The sequence below is a fragment of the Phalangium opilio genome, unplaced genomic scaffold (assembly GCF_054372755.1).
Source record: "Phalangium opilio isolate 3A_F unplaced genomic scaffold, DU_Popi_V2 ptg000060l_1, whole genome shotgun sequence".
Taxonomy (NCBI): domain Eukaryota; kingdom Metazoa; phylum Arthropoda; class Arachnida; order Opiliones; family Phalangiidae; genus Phalangium; species Phalangium opilio.
The window spans coordinates 5,766,276-5,781,810 of record NW_028324177.1 but is presented as its reverse complement, the minus strand read 5'-3'; the positions used below and the strand labels follow the sequence as shown (position 1 = coordinate 5,781,810).

Sequence of the window (15,535 nt, the reverse complement as noted above, 5' to 3'; positions counted from 1 at the left end):
GACGCGTTTCTTCACGACGCGCTTGCACACGCCCTTGCACGTCTTTTTCTCCCCCCTGGCCGATATTATGCTGTACATTTTGGGTCTCAACCCGCAGAACTCTTGAATTGGGGTGCCGTCCAGCTCATCTTTAAACTTCCCCAGTCTTTTCTTGTTAATGTCACTGTGAAGTGGATGGTCACGTGGGTACCCCGAGAAATCATATTTGTCCGCTTGAGCGGCGAAGTCAGCGTATAGATCCTCTGTCTGGATGTGGTAGGTGAGACTGTCTATAATTTTACAAAAGGTTAGTACACGTAAGCCTTGCATTTCGACCTAAAACATACCGGTATCGGTAAAGAGGAGTTTTGCCCTATCTCCATATTGTCTCCGGATGACGTCATAATGAATTTCGTACATGAGTAGTTTTGACAGATCCAAGATGGCAAACCCCGTGTATATTGGACGGTTTAACACCAACTTCTTCTTGGCGGAATGAATACCGACCAGTTCATTATGAAAAATTGTGAATTTTTCAAAGGCGGGTGAGCTGACTTTCTTAACTGCCTTCTCGGGAGTGGTTACGAATTTGAAATCTTGACGATTTCTAAGGTTCTCCATGGTTTTGCCTGGAAAAGAGAGAGAGAGGAAATATTATAAGAGAGCTTAATATAGTAGTGATTAATTTTACTACACACCGAATACAGCGTTGTTCATCAGTTTAAAGAGATCCTTTTCAAAATCGTCCGTCGCCTTGGTTCTCTTCTCCGTTTTAACCACGCCCCTTGTTCAAATTTCAATATCCGGTGAATATGGGTGATTTTTAAGCCTTTTGCTACGTAATATTTCAGTGCACCACATATCGTTCCTTTTTGAAATAGTTGGGGACAAGTTTGGGTAGTGATTCCTTGATTGGGATGTTAAGAGCCGTCATCTGTTGTTTAGAATATTCGGAGAGGAATTCCGGTTTTATTGTCATTGATTCCGGGGCTTGTGGGTAGCAGTTGTGGTTATCATGGAGGTCCTCAAGGTACTCCAAATCAACCTAAACTATAAAACCCTCCGGTGCAGTGTCGGGACAGTCCAATATTTCCCGCTCTGAGTTCAGGCTTGGTTCAACCCATCGAAATTGCTTCATTGGCAGGGCGTCGCACATTACAGTGCCGTAGAGGTTGTTGCAATCTATTGATACTAGTCGTTAATACCATGATGTACAGAATTGTCTCAAAATTCATACCTAGATAACATATGTAGCTATCTGATTTTGTGTTGTCGTACGTCTCCAGATATTTGTTATTAGCCTCTGCGAATCGATGACTAATCATCGACACCCCACCCCGAATTCCCTTTTCGATAAAAAGGTGCATGTCCTCGTCTAGGAATAGCACACCTTGGTCATACACAAAGCGGCGTTCCAGGCGTAACCAGGTAGTGTATAGGCATGGGCGGGATCTAGACGGTAATACGTCATGCACATTTTGCGGAAGTTTTGAAACACGTCCGTAGGAGGAGTGTGTCTGATAGCACGTACAAGTCGTGATACCCGCCTAATATATGGAATAATTAATTTCACCTATTTGAATATGTTTATTTATATATATATATATATTTACCTAAATTTCGAATTTTAAACGAGTCACACACATTCTGGGCATGCGTATAGTCGTCGGAGCTCAGCCGCTCAACCTTTAAGTCATTATGGAAGCTTTCGATTGGTGGTAATTGCGCCTCCTTAAATCGCTCCTCGGAATCCATGTATGAATATGGGTATACACCCTTCCGTAGAAGTAGTTTTACTTCCTCCGGTTTAAAAACCGAGCCCAATATAGGGAATTTTTGAGCACCCCCTTAGCCAAATTTGAAACCAATGTTTCAAGTGACGCCGGAAGAAAACGGATGCTATCTATAAAGCGGAGATTTCCCAGCGAGAAAGAAATATATGTCTCGCTATTAGACGCTATGCAGTCTATCCTCGTGTTTTTCACGGTAGCGATAGTTGCATAATGAGATGGGCATCGTATCTGTTGATTAAAATGTTCGGTAAACACCTCCCCTTATGGTAAATGATGAATAATCTATATTACCTGCTTAAATTATGCATCACAACTGGGATGAATTTTGGCGCTTTTAGCTTCAAATTACAGCTTTGACAAGCGCTTCCCCTATACGCTCCAGTCATGGTCACGTGTTTTGAGTTTTGACCGATGTTAGAAGGAATGGTTCTTCGCATACGTAGCAGCGACTTGAGGATTGGAAGGAGGCCTCCTCTTCCGCCGTTAACTGCATTGGAATGTTTTCCTTAAATTTTTCCATTATAGTTTTGGATTTATCCATTAGCATTTTTAGAAATTTTATCCCACCATCGCACCCTCTATATGTCTTGTGTTTAACAAGTTTTCCTGAAAATTGTATATCGTTAGATGACTGTAATATCTGTACACACAGGCTTTAACTTACCAGTAGGACCAATAATCGTGTATGAGAACCCACATGCTGTATGAAGCGCCAAAGTTGTTGTGGAAGATAATGATGCTTCCGGGAGACACGTTGTCACCTTTGTCAACATCGATTCAAAATCAGCAATTATGATGTATGGAACCTATAAATAAACGTGTTACTATTATAGAATTCTAACAAACTATTATATTGTTAATAAATTTCCATTTGATTCCACCCGTAATTTTTGAATTTCAAAATAGGCTCATCGTGCGGCATTATAACTCGCTGCGGGTCGTGCACGTTACACTCACGCACGTGTTCTTCGTGGGTATGAATTGACGCGTTTCTTTTTAAACAATACCGACAGTAATACGATTCATGACCGTGCTTGGTGAAACCACTAAACAGTCGACTTAGGTGACGAATTAATACGAAATGTTTTGACTGTCCATTAGACACCAAAAGTAGGTCAACTTCCCTAGACTGGTGCACTTTATTTCCGCTTACATGTCGCGGGAAATATCCTTTTTCGTACGCGATAGTATTAATTGATAAATTGTTTTTCTCCTCGAATCGTTTTAATTTAAACGCGTCTAGTTCAAAGGGGAACTTAATACCACATAAATCGAGTTCATTCTCTTATTGTTTATAATGCGCTATGCAACTTGGGTTCATTAAAGTTGGGTGTTTGCTAAAACAGACCACAGGAAGCACTTATTATCCAGAGGGTCTTCTAGGTTAACGTTTACCGTAGCCCGTTTATTCGCAATCACACGCGGCAATTCGAAGTACGTACCACCAACGAGGGGTAAATATTGGATGATATTAATTTGTAAATATATAATTCGATCCAACACCCAGCCGCTCCCCATAGCCTCGAAAGTGCTCATACTTTCGGCGATCTTATCCCGACTCGAGTTAATTTGCCCCGGAATAACTTCCGGTGTCATTGTTACATGCATAAATCCTCGAAAGAATGGTAATGTTTCTGCCTCAGTGGCAGTATTAGCCAACTCCCGAGTGTACCGCGCTTGTACCACCAAGTACCATTTAATCCCCTTTTTCACGCTTAGTTTGTTTCTGAGGTAAGTTTCTAGTTTTTCCCGGTGTTTGTTTATGAACAAAACGGGGTCCGTCACACCTTCTGGGGCGGTAATTCTGGCCGAGAAAATCGCGTTATCGAGCGCGTTAATCACCTCAATGTCCGGTTGTTGACTCCCGGGTTGTTCTACCGCGTTTTGTTCGGCCTCCCAATTGTCCAAAAATTCATTTAACCCGACGTCATCTTGCGAGAGCAAAACATCACCATCTTCATATTCCCTACCCCTCCCATCTAGATTTTGTCTATCCTCCCACATCTTTATAAACGCATCAAGTCCTTCGATATCTTGGGTAGATAACGTCTCATCTGGCATTGGCGCATTTTCTACATATAAATTAGGAATTAATTCACACACCAATTCAAATGTCGAGTTTTACGACTAGCGCAACTAAACCCCTGGTGGGTACCTACACCCTGTAAATCAATTTGCGGCGGGTAAGACACTTTACAGGGGAAATCAATAATCCAAATATTTACCATTTTCAACTTTTCTTTTCTTTCCTCCGTTTGTCGGAATCGGTGCCGCCTTTCTCTTAACGGGTGAATTGGGAGGGGTGACGCGGTGAGATGGTCCTGGTTGCGGGGATAATGGACGCGTATTGTTTTCCGCGACGTGGTTTTCCACAACATTATTTTCCACGGGGTGACCGCGATGCATTTGCCGTTGATGGCGGTTTAAATTATCTCTACGCGAAAATGACCTATCGCAAACTGGACACGCAAAAGAAATATTACCATGTTTGGTCCGCATAAGACGGTTGAGGTTCCGCTGGTTCGTGAAGACATCGGCGCAAGTAGAGCAGGAGTACATCTTGAAATCGAATGTGACCATAGAACCCATTTCCCTTCCCTTTTATTCAATTTTTAGGCCTACGTATATATTGTTTCACCCTTTCCCGTGATTACCATTGGATAAAAATATTGTCAGCCTTAAACAGTGTCTTTTTCTTGGATTTTCCGGGGTTTCCCCATCAACGTACAGAAATCCAATTGCGCCTGGTTTAAGAAGGTGCAATATGGAAGACCCAAAAAGAACCTTCTAGAAACAATGGAATGTTCTGGAATCGGAAAGAATATTCTAGATGGTCCGAGGTGATCGACACTTCATTGTACATCCGAATTCGGCTTATATTGTAGGTATTGAAAAGTCAACAATGACGCTTTGATTTGAAGACTCCCTCGAGTCTGAGAAATTTACTCCTATGATGAAAAAACCAAACGGCATCTTAAACTATAGTAGCAGGTACATTCGTACACGAGGGGTTTGTCGAGACGTCAAGTTGACATGTTAGGTTAAGACGCACGTGTTATCGCCTTCTAGATGGTTCGAAACGAGGGGTCGGATACATCTTATTCTATACACTATATCTTTTGAGTTATCAGTATATTTCAAACTGGTAACCGACCACCCAGTAATTTCTTCGCGCTTTTTGGGTTTTTTGGGGGAATCCCGAATGAAACCAGTGATTCATGTGTGTGTATGGTTTTTAATCCTACAATTCATACTAACTGTTTGAAGTTCTATTGTGATTTGGTGAAAATCCGTGGAAGGGTTAGAGTTTTTCATACTACATGTTGGACCCAGGGGCATGGGCCATTTTTGAAAATTTGGTCACAACGATTTTTTCTGTCCAAGACGCAAGTCGAGTGAGATTATATTTAAAAACTTTGAAATTAAATTAAAAAAAAATGGTTCTGGGTCGCGTCCCTATGGGGGACATGTCGTGGATATGCGCACCGGATGATCAAAATCCACCAGTTTTAATTGAAATGGAGGATGAGATAGAAGATGAAATTGTTAATTTCATTGTCGAAAACGATGGTGATGATGATGATGGGGGTGACTCCATGGTAACGTTCCCCATAAATCAACCCGGGGATATGTAAGTGAATTTTTTTCCCCATTATTGTTTTTTAGTATCAATAATTAAGTCAGCTTCTATATAATTAGCGCCGATCTCGGCGATTTCGATGATTTTAACGAAGAAGTAGTGTTAAACATAAACTGTGATGGATACCGGTAAATACATCCAAATTTATACACCCTACCATAAGTAGTGCTAATTAATTTCGTTTAGGGTGTTAGACACCGTAAGAATGCTGCTCTTGCCGAGTATGGGCTCGGAAGATGTGCGGGAGCTTTTAACCGCGTTGGAAAATTTAATTGCGGGGTATATTCGTCCCAGGTGTGTATTGAAGATATAGAAAATATTTTGATTTATTATTAATTATTACTAGTATTTCATTTATTTATTAATATATTTTTCTACCCCTCCGCTTAGTCCGGCAAGGGACGAAAACGGGGTTTTTCCCACCCCGGACGGGGGATCACCATCCCCTAACTGTGATGGATATGGGTATGATTCATTAACCCTTTCAATCCTACTTACGTTATATACAATGTACATAGTTTCACTAAAAAACTTTTTATTTTTTTTTCTTCTTCTTATTTATTAACAGCGTACAAAACGCGTTATATTCATTGTTTGTGAGGAGGCGGGATTGCCGCAACATGGCCGAAATGGACGTGGAGGAACGCGCGATGATCTCGCAGTTGGAACGGGCGCTTATACAGCAAGTTGGCGCTGCTATAAATTCTAGCATGCTGGAGAATTTTGAAATCGCATTTCAAATATAAAAATAAAAAAAAATAAATAAAATAAAAGCTAAATAAATATATGTATCACTTAATTTGAATATATTTTGTTTTATTCGTCTCCTAAATGATTACTTACAATTTCCTGGTGGTTATAAATCCACTCGGAAAATAATATACATTTTGAGAGTGCACACAAATACTTCTTATTATTACGGACAGTTTTATGGTTAAGCATACATGTAATCATGGGTCCATCATCGTCTATTTCGTTGGCTTTGGGACATCCCACTCCATTCAAGTCTATAACTTCCCGACTAATAATGTTCAACAAAAATAAACACTTTTCCTCTCCCTTACAAAATACGCGGTCACAGCTTTGTACTGCAGATCGGAGGCACTCCCCGAGTTTTTCGTATGAGGTTACACCATAATCCCATTCCAGACCATGCAGGTTGTTTAGAAGCCACCTGTTCTGACGCACAGTGTCGTATGTAAGTTCTTTTTCACTGTATGGGGGCGCGAAAGACCATGAGCCAACCCTCGGGGTTTTCTCTACGGTGGTAACGGCCACCTCCTTCGCGATTTGTTCCCGTTCAACTCCAACAATTCGCCCGGTAAGAAAATCAAAGTCAACGACCACGGATTTCTTAAGCCTTGGTGAGGGTAAAAAAAATATCCCATTAACACTGATATTTACGTTTCAAACTTTAACTTTAAAAAACACAAAGTCCACAAAAGTTATACTTACATTGTACTTGTTGGATGGTCCTTCCTTCCTCGTCGGACTTTAGAGAGATTGTGATGGTGGTTTAACTCAGGGTCCTGGCTATTTATACTATTTAATAAGATCATCATCCTAGCTTTGACTGTACATTAATGGTGTTTACACCGTGGGTTTTTTAGGGAAGATTATTCTAGAACAATCTACAACTTTGTACATTTTACGTCATGACCTTAAACAACGTTAGCCTGCGTTTTACGGGGTATTTTAATTTTTCTAGAATGATCTAGAATAATCGGTAGAGCTGGGTTTTTACGGGGATTCTTTATTTTCCCCCAACGTCATCTGGAGTTTCATACCCCCTTAACCATTTGATTAATACGGGAGAAATTAATGGTTCAAATTTTAATCTAATTAACATATTAAAATACTGTTTATTTCTTAAATCATAATTCACCCTATCTTCATACTCCAATGTACGTACTTCTACATCCGAGAATCGAACACGCTTCATTGACCTGTCAATCAAAAACGCCCTCTTGTAGGACTGAGAGAGGGGTGAGTCAATCAAAAGGCTTACGTACAAAGTCTCCCCCATCATCTTGTTTTCCCATCCCCCAATCCTCACTCCTCACCCTCCTCCTCACTCCTCACCCTCCTCCTCACTCCTCACTCCTCCCCTGCCTTCCACTGTACTGTTTTGGGATCGGCATTTATGTACTACTCCTGGTGGGTAGTAGTATACGTCCATATTCACTTTTCCGGGTTGGACAGTGTGGCGATAGCATAATTCGCGAACCCAGCCCTTTGTAAACGGTTTCTCATAATTTGTTGCCCGATAATCCTGAATGGTGAGAGCTATGAGAGGTTTAGTGTCATCTTCGCTAGCCGAGGATTCTGAATATTCTATGATTGGAATTGTTGAAGGTGGGGGTTCTCCTTCCGCACTTGTCGATAAGGTATGCAATTTTTGTGTCTTTTTTTCTTGGTCTTGCCGAAGAACTTCCTGTTGTCGGAAATCTGACTCGTTTTCTCCTTTTTTCTCTAACGGCGACTCGGTCTAATTCGTCTTAGGATGAACGTAGTTGATCTCGTAGCTGAGCTTGTGGACGTCTTTCTTTTCTTTAAATAGGTGGATTTGGAATAATTAACTTGATAATTTTCTTAATTGTTTCTTCTTTCGTCCTATGGAAGAAGATGTGGTCGTAGGGTGACTTCTCTTTCGGAGATCGGGGACTGGAGAGGCTGCTACTTAATGATTTTCTAACCGGTCGTCTTTTAGATCCAGGAGCGGCGGAAGAGGTAGTGGGATGACCTCGTTTTTCCGGTTCCAGTTCGGACATTCTATCCTCATCAGTAGATGTGCTTAGTTTTCGCAGCGTCTTTCTTCTAGGTCTGATTCCCTCTGTTGTCGTTGTTGTAGGGTGATCGCTTTTTGGTCTTTCGACTATCGGAGTTGAAGGGGATTCACTTGAATTGTCGCTGGAGGAGTTAGAGGTCCTTGAGGCAATGGCTCGGTTCCAGGATGCATCTCTCCTTGATAGACAATGTTGTCCTGACATTCCAATTCCGGCTGGATTTTTTCCGGTTGACGTATTTCTGGCTCTAGAGTTTTCTTTTTCGGTACTCTGTCAACAAATCGGAATGGGCCGATCATTTCTTCTACTTCCTCGAAAGACTCGGAGGTCTGTCTTTCGGTACATCCTGTGGTGGTGTTCTTTCTGGAGCCTGAGCTCTTGGTCTTGGTCTGGGTGGAGAGGTGATTTCTTTTGGTCGAGTAATTTCGCCTTCCGGGATATTCTCCTCGGGGATGGCTTCGACTGGCTCAACGATTTCTTCTCTCGGAGTTTCCGAGTCTTCATCCTCTTCCAAGGGAACTTCTGGAGTTTGGTAAAGTTTGAGTTGAGCTATGTTTATGGGACCCGTTTTCTGTTCAGAGATCATGTCTTCGAAGATGTAAGCAAGGGGACTTCTTTTCTCTACGATCTTGAAAGGTCCAGTCCATTTCGGGCAAAGTTTTCCCATTCGTCCAAGATGGGCTTTTGATAGAGGATGAGTTAGTTTCCAGACTATCGTTCCAACGTCGAATTCGAGATCTTCTCTTCTCAAATCGTAGTACTTTTTCTGTTTGGCTTGAGCCAATTTCGAGAAGTTGTTTGTCAATTTCCATTGGTCTTTTAGGATCTTTAATGTTTCGGATCTGTCTTCAAATTCTTCCAAGGGCATACCGATGTCAATGTCCCATGGGAGTCTTGGCTCTCTGCCCATATTGAGATAGAATGGAGATCTTCTTGTCGTCTCATGTGGAGCTGAATTTATCGCGAAGGCGAGAGCGTTCAAGGTTTCGTCCCACGTTCGGTGATTGTTTTCCACGCAGATTGAAATTGTTTCTCCGAGAACTCGATTTACTCGTTCTGTGATGTTCGACTGAGAATGATAAGGAGAAGTGTGGATTGGTCCGATGTTGAATAGCTTGCAGGTGTTGTGCCATAAAGAGGAAACGAATTGAGTTCCTCTATCGCTTAGGATCTGTTTTGGTGCTCCCCATCGGCAAACAAAGTTCTTTAAGGCTAGAGCGCAGGCATCTGCTGTTATTCTCTTTAATGGGATTAATTCGACGAACTTGGTCATGTAGTCTGTGAATACGAGTAGATATTTATATCCTCTTCTGCTGACGGGAAATGGTCCCATGATGTCCACTCCTATCTTGTAGAAGGGTCCAGTCGGAACTGTTGATATCATGAGTCCGGGAGTTCTCCTGTTGCTTATCTTGTATTGCTGGCAGAGGACGCATTCTGTGACGTATTGCCTGACGTCCTTGTCCAGATCGGGCCACCAATATCTATGTCCAACTTTTTCTTTTGTCTTGTAATTTCCTCGGTGTGCGGAAAGAGGATGGTCGTGCAGTAGTCTCATGGTTTCCCTTCGGAGAGATTTTGGTAGATAGATTCTTGCTGGACGGGTTCCAGACGCTTTTCTGTATATCAAGTTGTTGACCATCTCGAAATCAAGGTGTTCCGGCGGATTATCTTGTCGTAATAGTTCAATTATTTCGCGAATAACGGGATCTTCTCCTTGGGCTGTAATGATGTCATCGCGGTCGAAAATGTGAAAGTTCGCATGCGGATATGGAGGAAGAACATATGCATGGTGAGAATGATCCGATGGGACATTCGAGTCTTCGGATGACGCTTCTTGATTTTCTTCTTCCACGGTGGAGGCGACTGACATGGCAAACAGTCCAAGAGGAGCTCTTGAAAGGGCGTCTGCGACAATATTTTCGACTCCTTTCTTGTGTTGGACTTTAAAGTCGAAAGTTTGGAGATACATCGCCCATCTGGCGAGTTTTGAATTTGGCTCCTTGAGTCCGAATAGCCATTGTAGAGCTTTGTGGTCGGTTACGACGGTGAAAGGTCTGCTTTCCAGGTACGGGCGGAAATGTCCTATGGCCCAATAAATCGCGAGACATTCCTTCTCGGATGTGCTGTAATTTGCTTCGGCATTTCTTAGATTTCTGCTGGCGTAAGCGATCGGGACTTCAATTCCGTCTTGAATTTGAGATAGCATTGCTCCCACGCCGGCATCTGAGGCGTCCGTAGTTAGGATGCTTGGTGCATCTAGTTTGTATGCTGCAAGAGGTTGAGAACTGCAAATGGCTTCCTTGATTTTCTGGAATGCTTCTTCTTGTGCTGGACCCCATTCGAATTTGACTCCTTTCTTCTTTAACTGGTTTAGAGGAGTGGCTATCTTCGAGTAGTGTGGTATAAATCTGTGGTGCCATCCAGCCATTCCAAGGAATCGATGAAGTTGTTTCAGCGTCTTCGGCTGGGGAAAGTCCTTGATGGCTTCCACTTTGGACGGATCTATGTAGATTCCTGTTTCGTTGATGACATGTCCCAGGACTACTGCTTCTGTCTGGGCAAATCGGCATTTCTTCAGTTGAAGTGTGAGACCGGCGTTCTTCAATTTGGTCATGACGTACTCCAGAGCGTTCTTCTGCTCCTTCCATGTTTCGGATGCGATCAAGATGTCATCTAGGTATAATACGATAGAGAAATTTTCTCCATCCCGGAAGACTTCATCCATCAGACGCTGGAAGGTCCTTGGCGCATTGCAAAGTCCAAAAGGGAGAACGTTGAATTCGTATTTTCCCGCGTGAGTGATGAAGGCGGTCTTCGGTGAACTTCCTGGTTCCATCTCGACTTGCCAGTAGCCTGATTTCAGATCCAACGCTGTGATGTATTTGGGTTTCCCCAACTTACTTAAGGTTTCGTCGATACGAGGAATAGGGTAAGGATCCTTTGCGGTGATTGCGTTCAGTTCCCGAACGTCGATGCAAAAGCGGTACTTCTTTTTTCCTGTTCCGGATCCGTCGTCTTGTTCCATGATTACGACTGGTGAAGCCCATGGTGAGGTGGATGGTTTTATGATGCCATCTTTTAGCATGTCGTAGATATTTTGTTCGATGATCTTCTTCTTTTCGTCGCTAACTCGGTATGCTCTTTTATGTATAGGCTTAGAGTTACCTGTGTGTATTTCATGGACGACCAGACTGGTCCTTTCTAACTTGTCGCTGAATAGTTCAGGGAACCTGAGAAGGAGTTCCTTCAACTCTCTTTTCTGCTTGTACGAGAGAGAGGTTGAATCATTTGCTTCGTTGACGTTATTTACCATTTGAGTTGACGGGGGCAATTTGTCCTCCGACACCTCTAAGAGTTTAAGTGTTAGTCCATTTATTGAGCATGTTAAAGTTCCAAAATCGAAAATGGTATTCCAATCTTCTAGGAAATCTTGGCCTAATATTGAGTCACATAAGAGTGAAGGGACAATATGAAACTCTTGACTAAAATTCCTAATGATGTCTTGTTCAAATTTTATTTCAAAGTCTAATACTGTTGATCCTTTAGTAAAAGAGTACTGTCCGTTCCCCATGACTATGCATTCTGATCTTTCTGACTTAGGTTCTAGTCTATTTTCTTTGTATGGCCCTCCATTGGTCTAGGCTTATCATGGATACTTCAGCACCATTATCGATTCTTGTATGTAGGACTGTGTGTTCAAATTTTATTTTTATTAAGTGAGGGTTCCTCTTTGGGAGTCCTCTTCTTTGAATTGTGGCCAAGTGAAGTGGTGTGGTCACAATTCAGTCTTCTTCTTCAGGGACTATTGAGTTGCGAGAGGGAAACGTCCTCTGGTATTCCCCCCCGAGTTGGCGTTTCCCGGAAACTGACCTCGATTTCTTTCCATTCTGGCGGATGGGCACTCGGTTGTGTAGTGACCCAAGCCACCGCAGTTGAAACAGGTTATTTGTCGGGCGCCCTGGTTGACTACCGGAGGAATTTGTCCTTCCTGGGTCTGGTCCTGTTGACGTCTTGGAACTGGAGGAAGGGCTAGCTTCCGAGGTTCTCGTTCCTGGTTTCACTAGTTTGATTTCTTGATTCGAAGACTCGAGTTCGGCGAGGATATTCTTCTCGTTGTAGGTTTTGTCGTCTTGGCTGATTTCTTGACTCAAGGTGGGATTGCCTTGTTTGGGGGCTGGGTCTCGGGAAAAGAGTTCTATAATTTGGAGCTGGGTAGCTTTGAGGAACATATTGGACAGGGAAGGGATTTGGAGATCCTTCCGGAAGAGGGAGGGTTGTGTTCCCATGAGGGATGAACCGCTCAAAGTTTGTGTCCGTGTTTGTGTAATATGTTCCCATATGCGGGATGTACCCGGATGGAGTTGTTACTGGGGTATAAACCGTTGTTGGGGGAGCTACCTGCTGTATAACTGGCTGTGGAGGCAATATTTGGGGTTGGGGTATCACTTGTGACTGTGAGACTACTTGAGGCTGTATCTGATATACTGGTTGTTCTCTGATTATTATTGGTTCCTGATATGTTTTAACTTGAGTCTCAGGGGTTTGTTGAGCTTTTTCCTCATTTGGATTTGCCTTACTTGTGGTTTGACTAGATTTGGGTTTATTTAAGCCTAAGGTTTGTTCGATTTTTAAACAAGCATCTTGTAAATCCGCGGTAGTGTACAGGGGGATAAACATAAGGAGCCCTTTTAATTCATTTCTTAAATTCCGCTTTTTCATTACAAGTAACTCATTATCCGGTATTGGGGGATGAAGATTTTTGTTTACCCTTGCAAAATAACCGAAAAATTCGTCTACTGACTCATGGGGTTTTTGTAGCCTGTTATTTAAATCTATTCTAACCTTTGCTTCCTCATCCTCGATTTTATAGTGACGTTTCAGTCTCCCTTTAAGCTCGGGCCATTTCATTCCTTGAGGGAGGGATCGGAACCAATATAGAGCATTTTCTCGCAAGAGGAGGGGAATAACATGCATTCTATCATCCTCACTGATTTTATGGAATGTCGCGTACTCTTCAAACTGCCTAAGAAACTCCGGTACGCTTTCGTTTTGCCTGCCGTAAAAAGCTAGTCTTTCCGGGGGATCTAAACCTTTTACGCCGCCTTGACTAGCGATGGCCATATTTGAGAAGGACTGTAAAATTGAGGCTAAAAATGCTGCCTGTTGCGCACCCCCACTATTCGGATTGCTTTGTTGGGGTTGAGGGTTTAATATTCCCAGGGGCTGACTATAGCCTTGAGCAGGAGGGGTTTGTGACACTCCTTGAGGGATATTTGGTACCTGTCTAGTGGGTCTCTGTGTCTGTCCGACAGATACTGGATTAGCTATGTTTTGCCTAATAGGGGCATTTGTGTATGTTACCGAGCTACTATGTGGTATGGTTCCACACTGAGGGGTATTAGGAACTGTGATTGGTATAGTAGACATTATTGGGGGATTAATTTGGTTAATTGGGGCCCAATTATTCATAAATCTCTTGGCCCTAGTTTATGAACTATCTGGAACTGTTTCGCCTCGAGGGTTTGGTTGACTATTTTGTAGGGGTTCTGTTAAATTGCCTAAGTCAGGGGTACTCCCTCCATATCTAGATTGATTTTTCATGGTTCCCTTGGGGTTGTAAATTTTGCTTGCGTGTTTGAATAAGGCTAGGTTTCTAGCGCGTTTATCCATCTCGTCTTCAGTTGACTTGGGAATTGTTTCATTATGCGAGGGATTTTCTATCCTTTCTTCTTGGTTATATAAAAATCGGCTTAAATCATAATTACTATCCCATAAGGGTTCATCATTTGGGTTAGACGCGTATGCCATATTCGTTTCGGTTAACCGAGAGGGACGTCAGATATTTCCGAACACGAGGTTAGGCTTAGCTTCCGGCCACGTGTATCCCGAATTTTCCGATTCACGGGAGGAGACCGAAGAAATATCCGAATCCTTGCGTTCGCGATATAATTGTTGCTTTGGGCACGATTCGGGTTTATTCATTTAAACTGTCAAAAATAATTAAATCCAAAAATCTATCTATTCGAAAAATAATTTGATTTATCACGAGGTTTTATTCGAAAATTAAATAATACTAATCTAAATAAATAATATAATAAATAAATAATATAATAAATAAATAATATAATAAATAAATAATATAATAAATAAATAATATAATAAATAAATAATATAATAAATAAATAATATAATAAATAAATAATATAATAAATAAATAATATAATAAATAAATTCTAAGATTCAAATCGATTTAAACTTAAACTCGGGAAGCACGCCCTCGCATGTTCGAGAAGAAATTCCAACTCAAACTAGAACTAGCCTGTCACTGAACACGCGACTCGGGCCCAACCACCCCGACGGAGAAGAAAAGCGACGGGACGGGGAAAACAATAACCGAGGGTTCAAAAAGACGGGCACGGCACCATTTGTAACGGAATGCCCCAGGGAAAAACTAAATTGGCCGGTCGTGAAGAGGGGAATTCCGATACAGGACGTTAGGTAGCCCTGATTTAATTTAGGGGGACCTTGTGAGAACGTTAAGTTTTAAAATACGGGGATTCTAAGATAGGCCTAATTAAATAACTTCCTCCCGTTGGAGTTTAATAAAAGAAATTATTCATACCTTCGGCTCATGTTGAGAATCAAAAATGAATTTAATAACTTTTAAATTTTACGAAAAGAAAACTTTCGCAAGTGTTTCCCGAGGGACGACTGCGCGAGAACAAAAACTATCGCGGGACGTGGGATACGGCTTCCGACGAGTTGACTTGAAGAACGAGAGAGAGATGTGGGTTTTGCACGGGCTTATATAGTCAAAATCATAAAGAAAGGGGGGGAGTGAAAGTAGAAGGAGGTGACGTAGACGACAGAGGAGCGGACATATTCCGGAGAATACGCCTGTCCCTCTGTCGTCTGCAACGATTTCTAGACGAAACCGTTGCAAAGTATATGTAATCCGCGCTATCGACAGACGTTTTAAAAAATAATTGGCTACTGTCGCAATTTTTAAATTTATGGACCAATATTTTGTATTGCATATTTAGATTTGGTTAGATTCAGAATTGGCTGGGATATCTCGTCACGAGTGAAGGTTATGTGAAACTACCAGAATGTAATCGTAAAGATATACACTCATTCGATTTGATTTTGCTAGTTTATATTGAGTAAGTGTCACTTTCGTTGTTTTAATTCAATGCCCAATGGGACACGAGCTGCAAAACTATCTCTTGTACTGGGGCTTTAGCTATTGACAGGGCAGTGGCGTCTGGTGTGCGATGTATCGCACCATTAACCATAATTATCTGTCATAACAATAATTTAACTCCGATACCACT

The 15,535-nt window shown here is 42.0% G+C and overlaps 1 protein-coding gene across 1 annotated transcript; it reads right to left on the bottom strand.

Annotated features, from left to right (window-relative positions):
* Positions 1-6,228: 6,228 nt before the first annotated feature.
* On the bottom strand, positions 6,229-7,014 carry LOC149666783 (uncharacterized). The gene is made up of 2 exons (XM_089841461.1): positions 6,868-7,014; positions 6,229-6,772 (listed from the first exon to the last, which is right to left on the bottom strand). The coding sequence occupies exons 1-2, from the start codon at positions 6,972-6,974 to the stop codon at positions 6,229-6,231; spliced, it is 651 nt and encodes a 216-aa protein (XP_089697587.1). The 5' UTR covers positions 6,975-7,014.
* Positions 7,015-15,535: the final 8,521 nt, after the last annotated feature.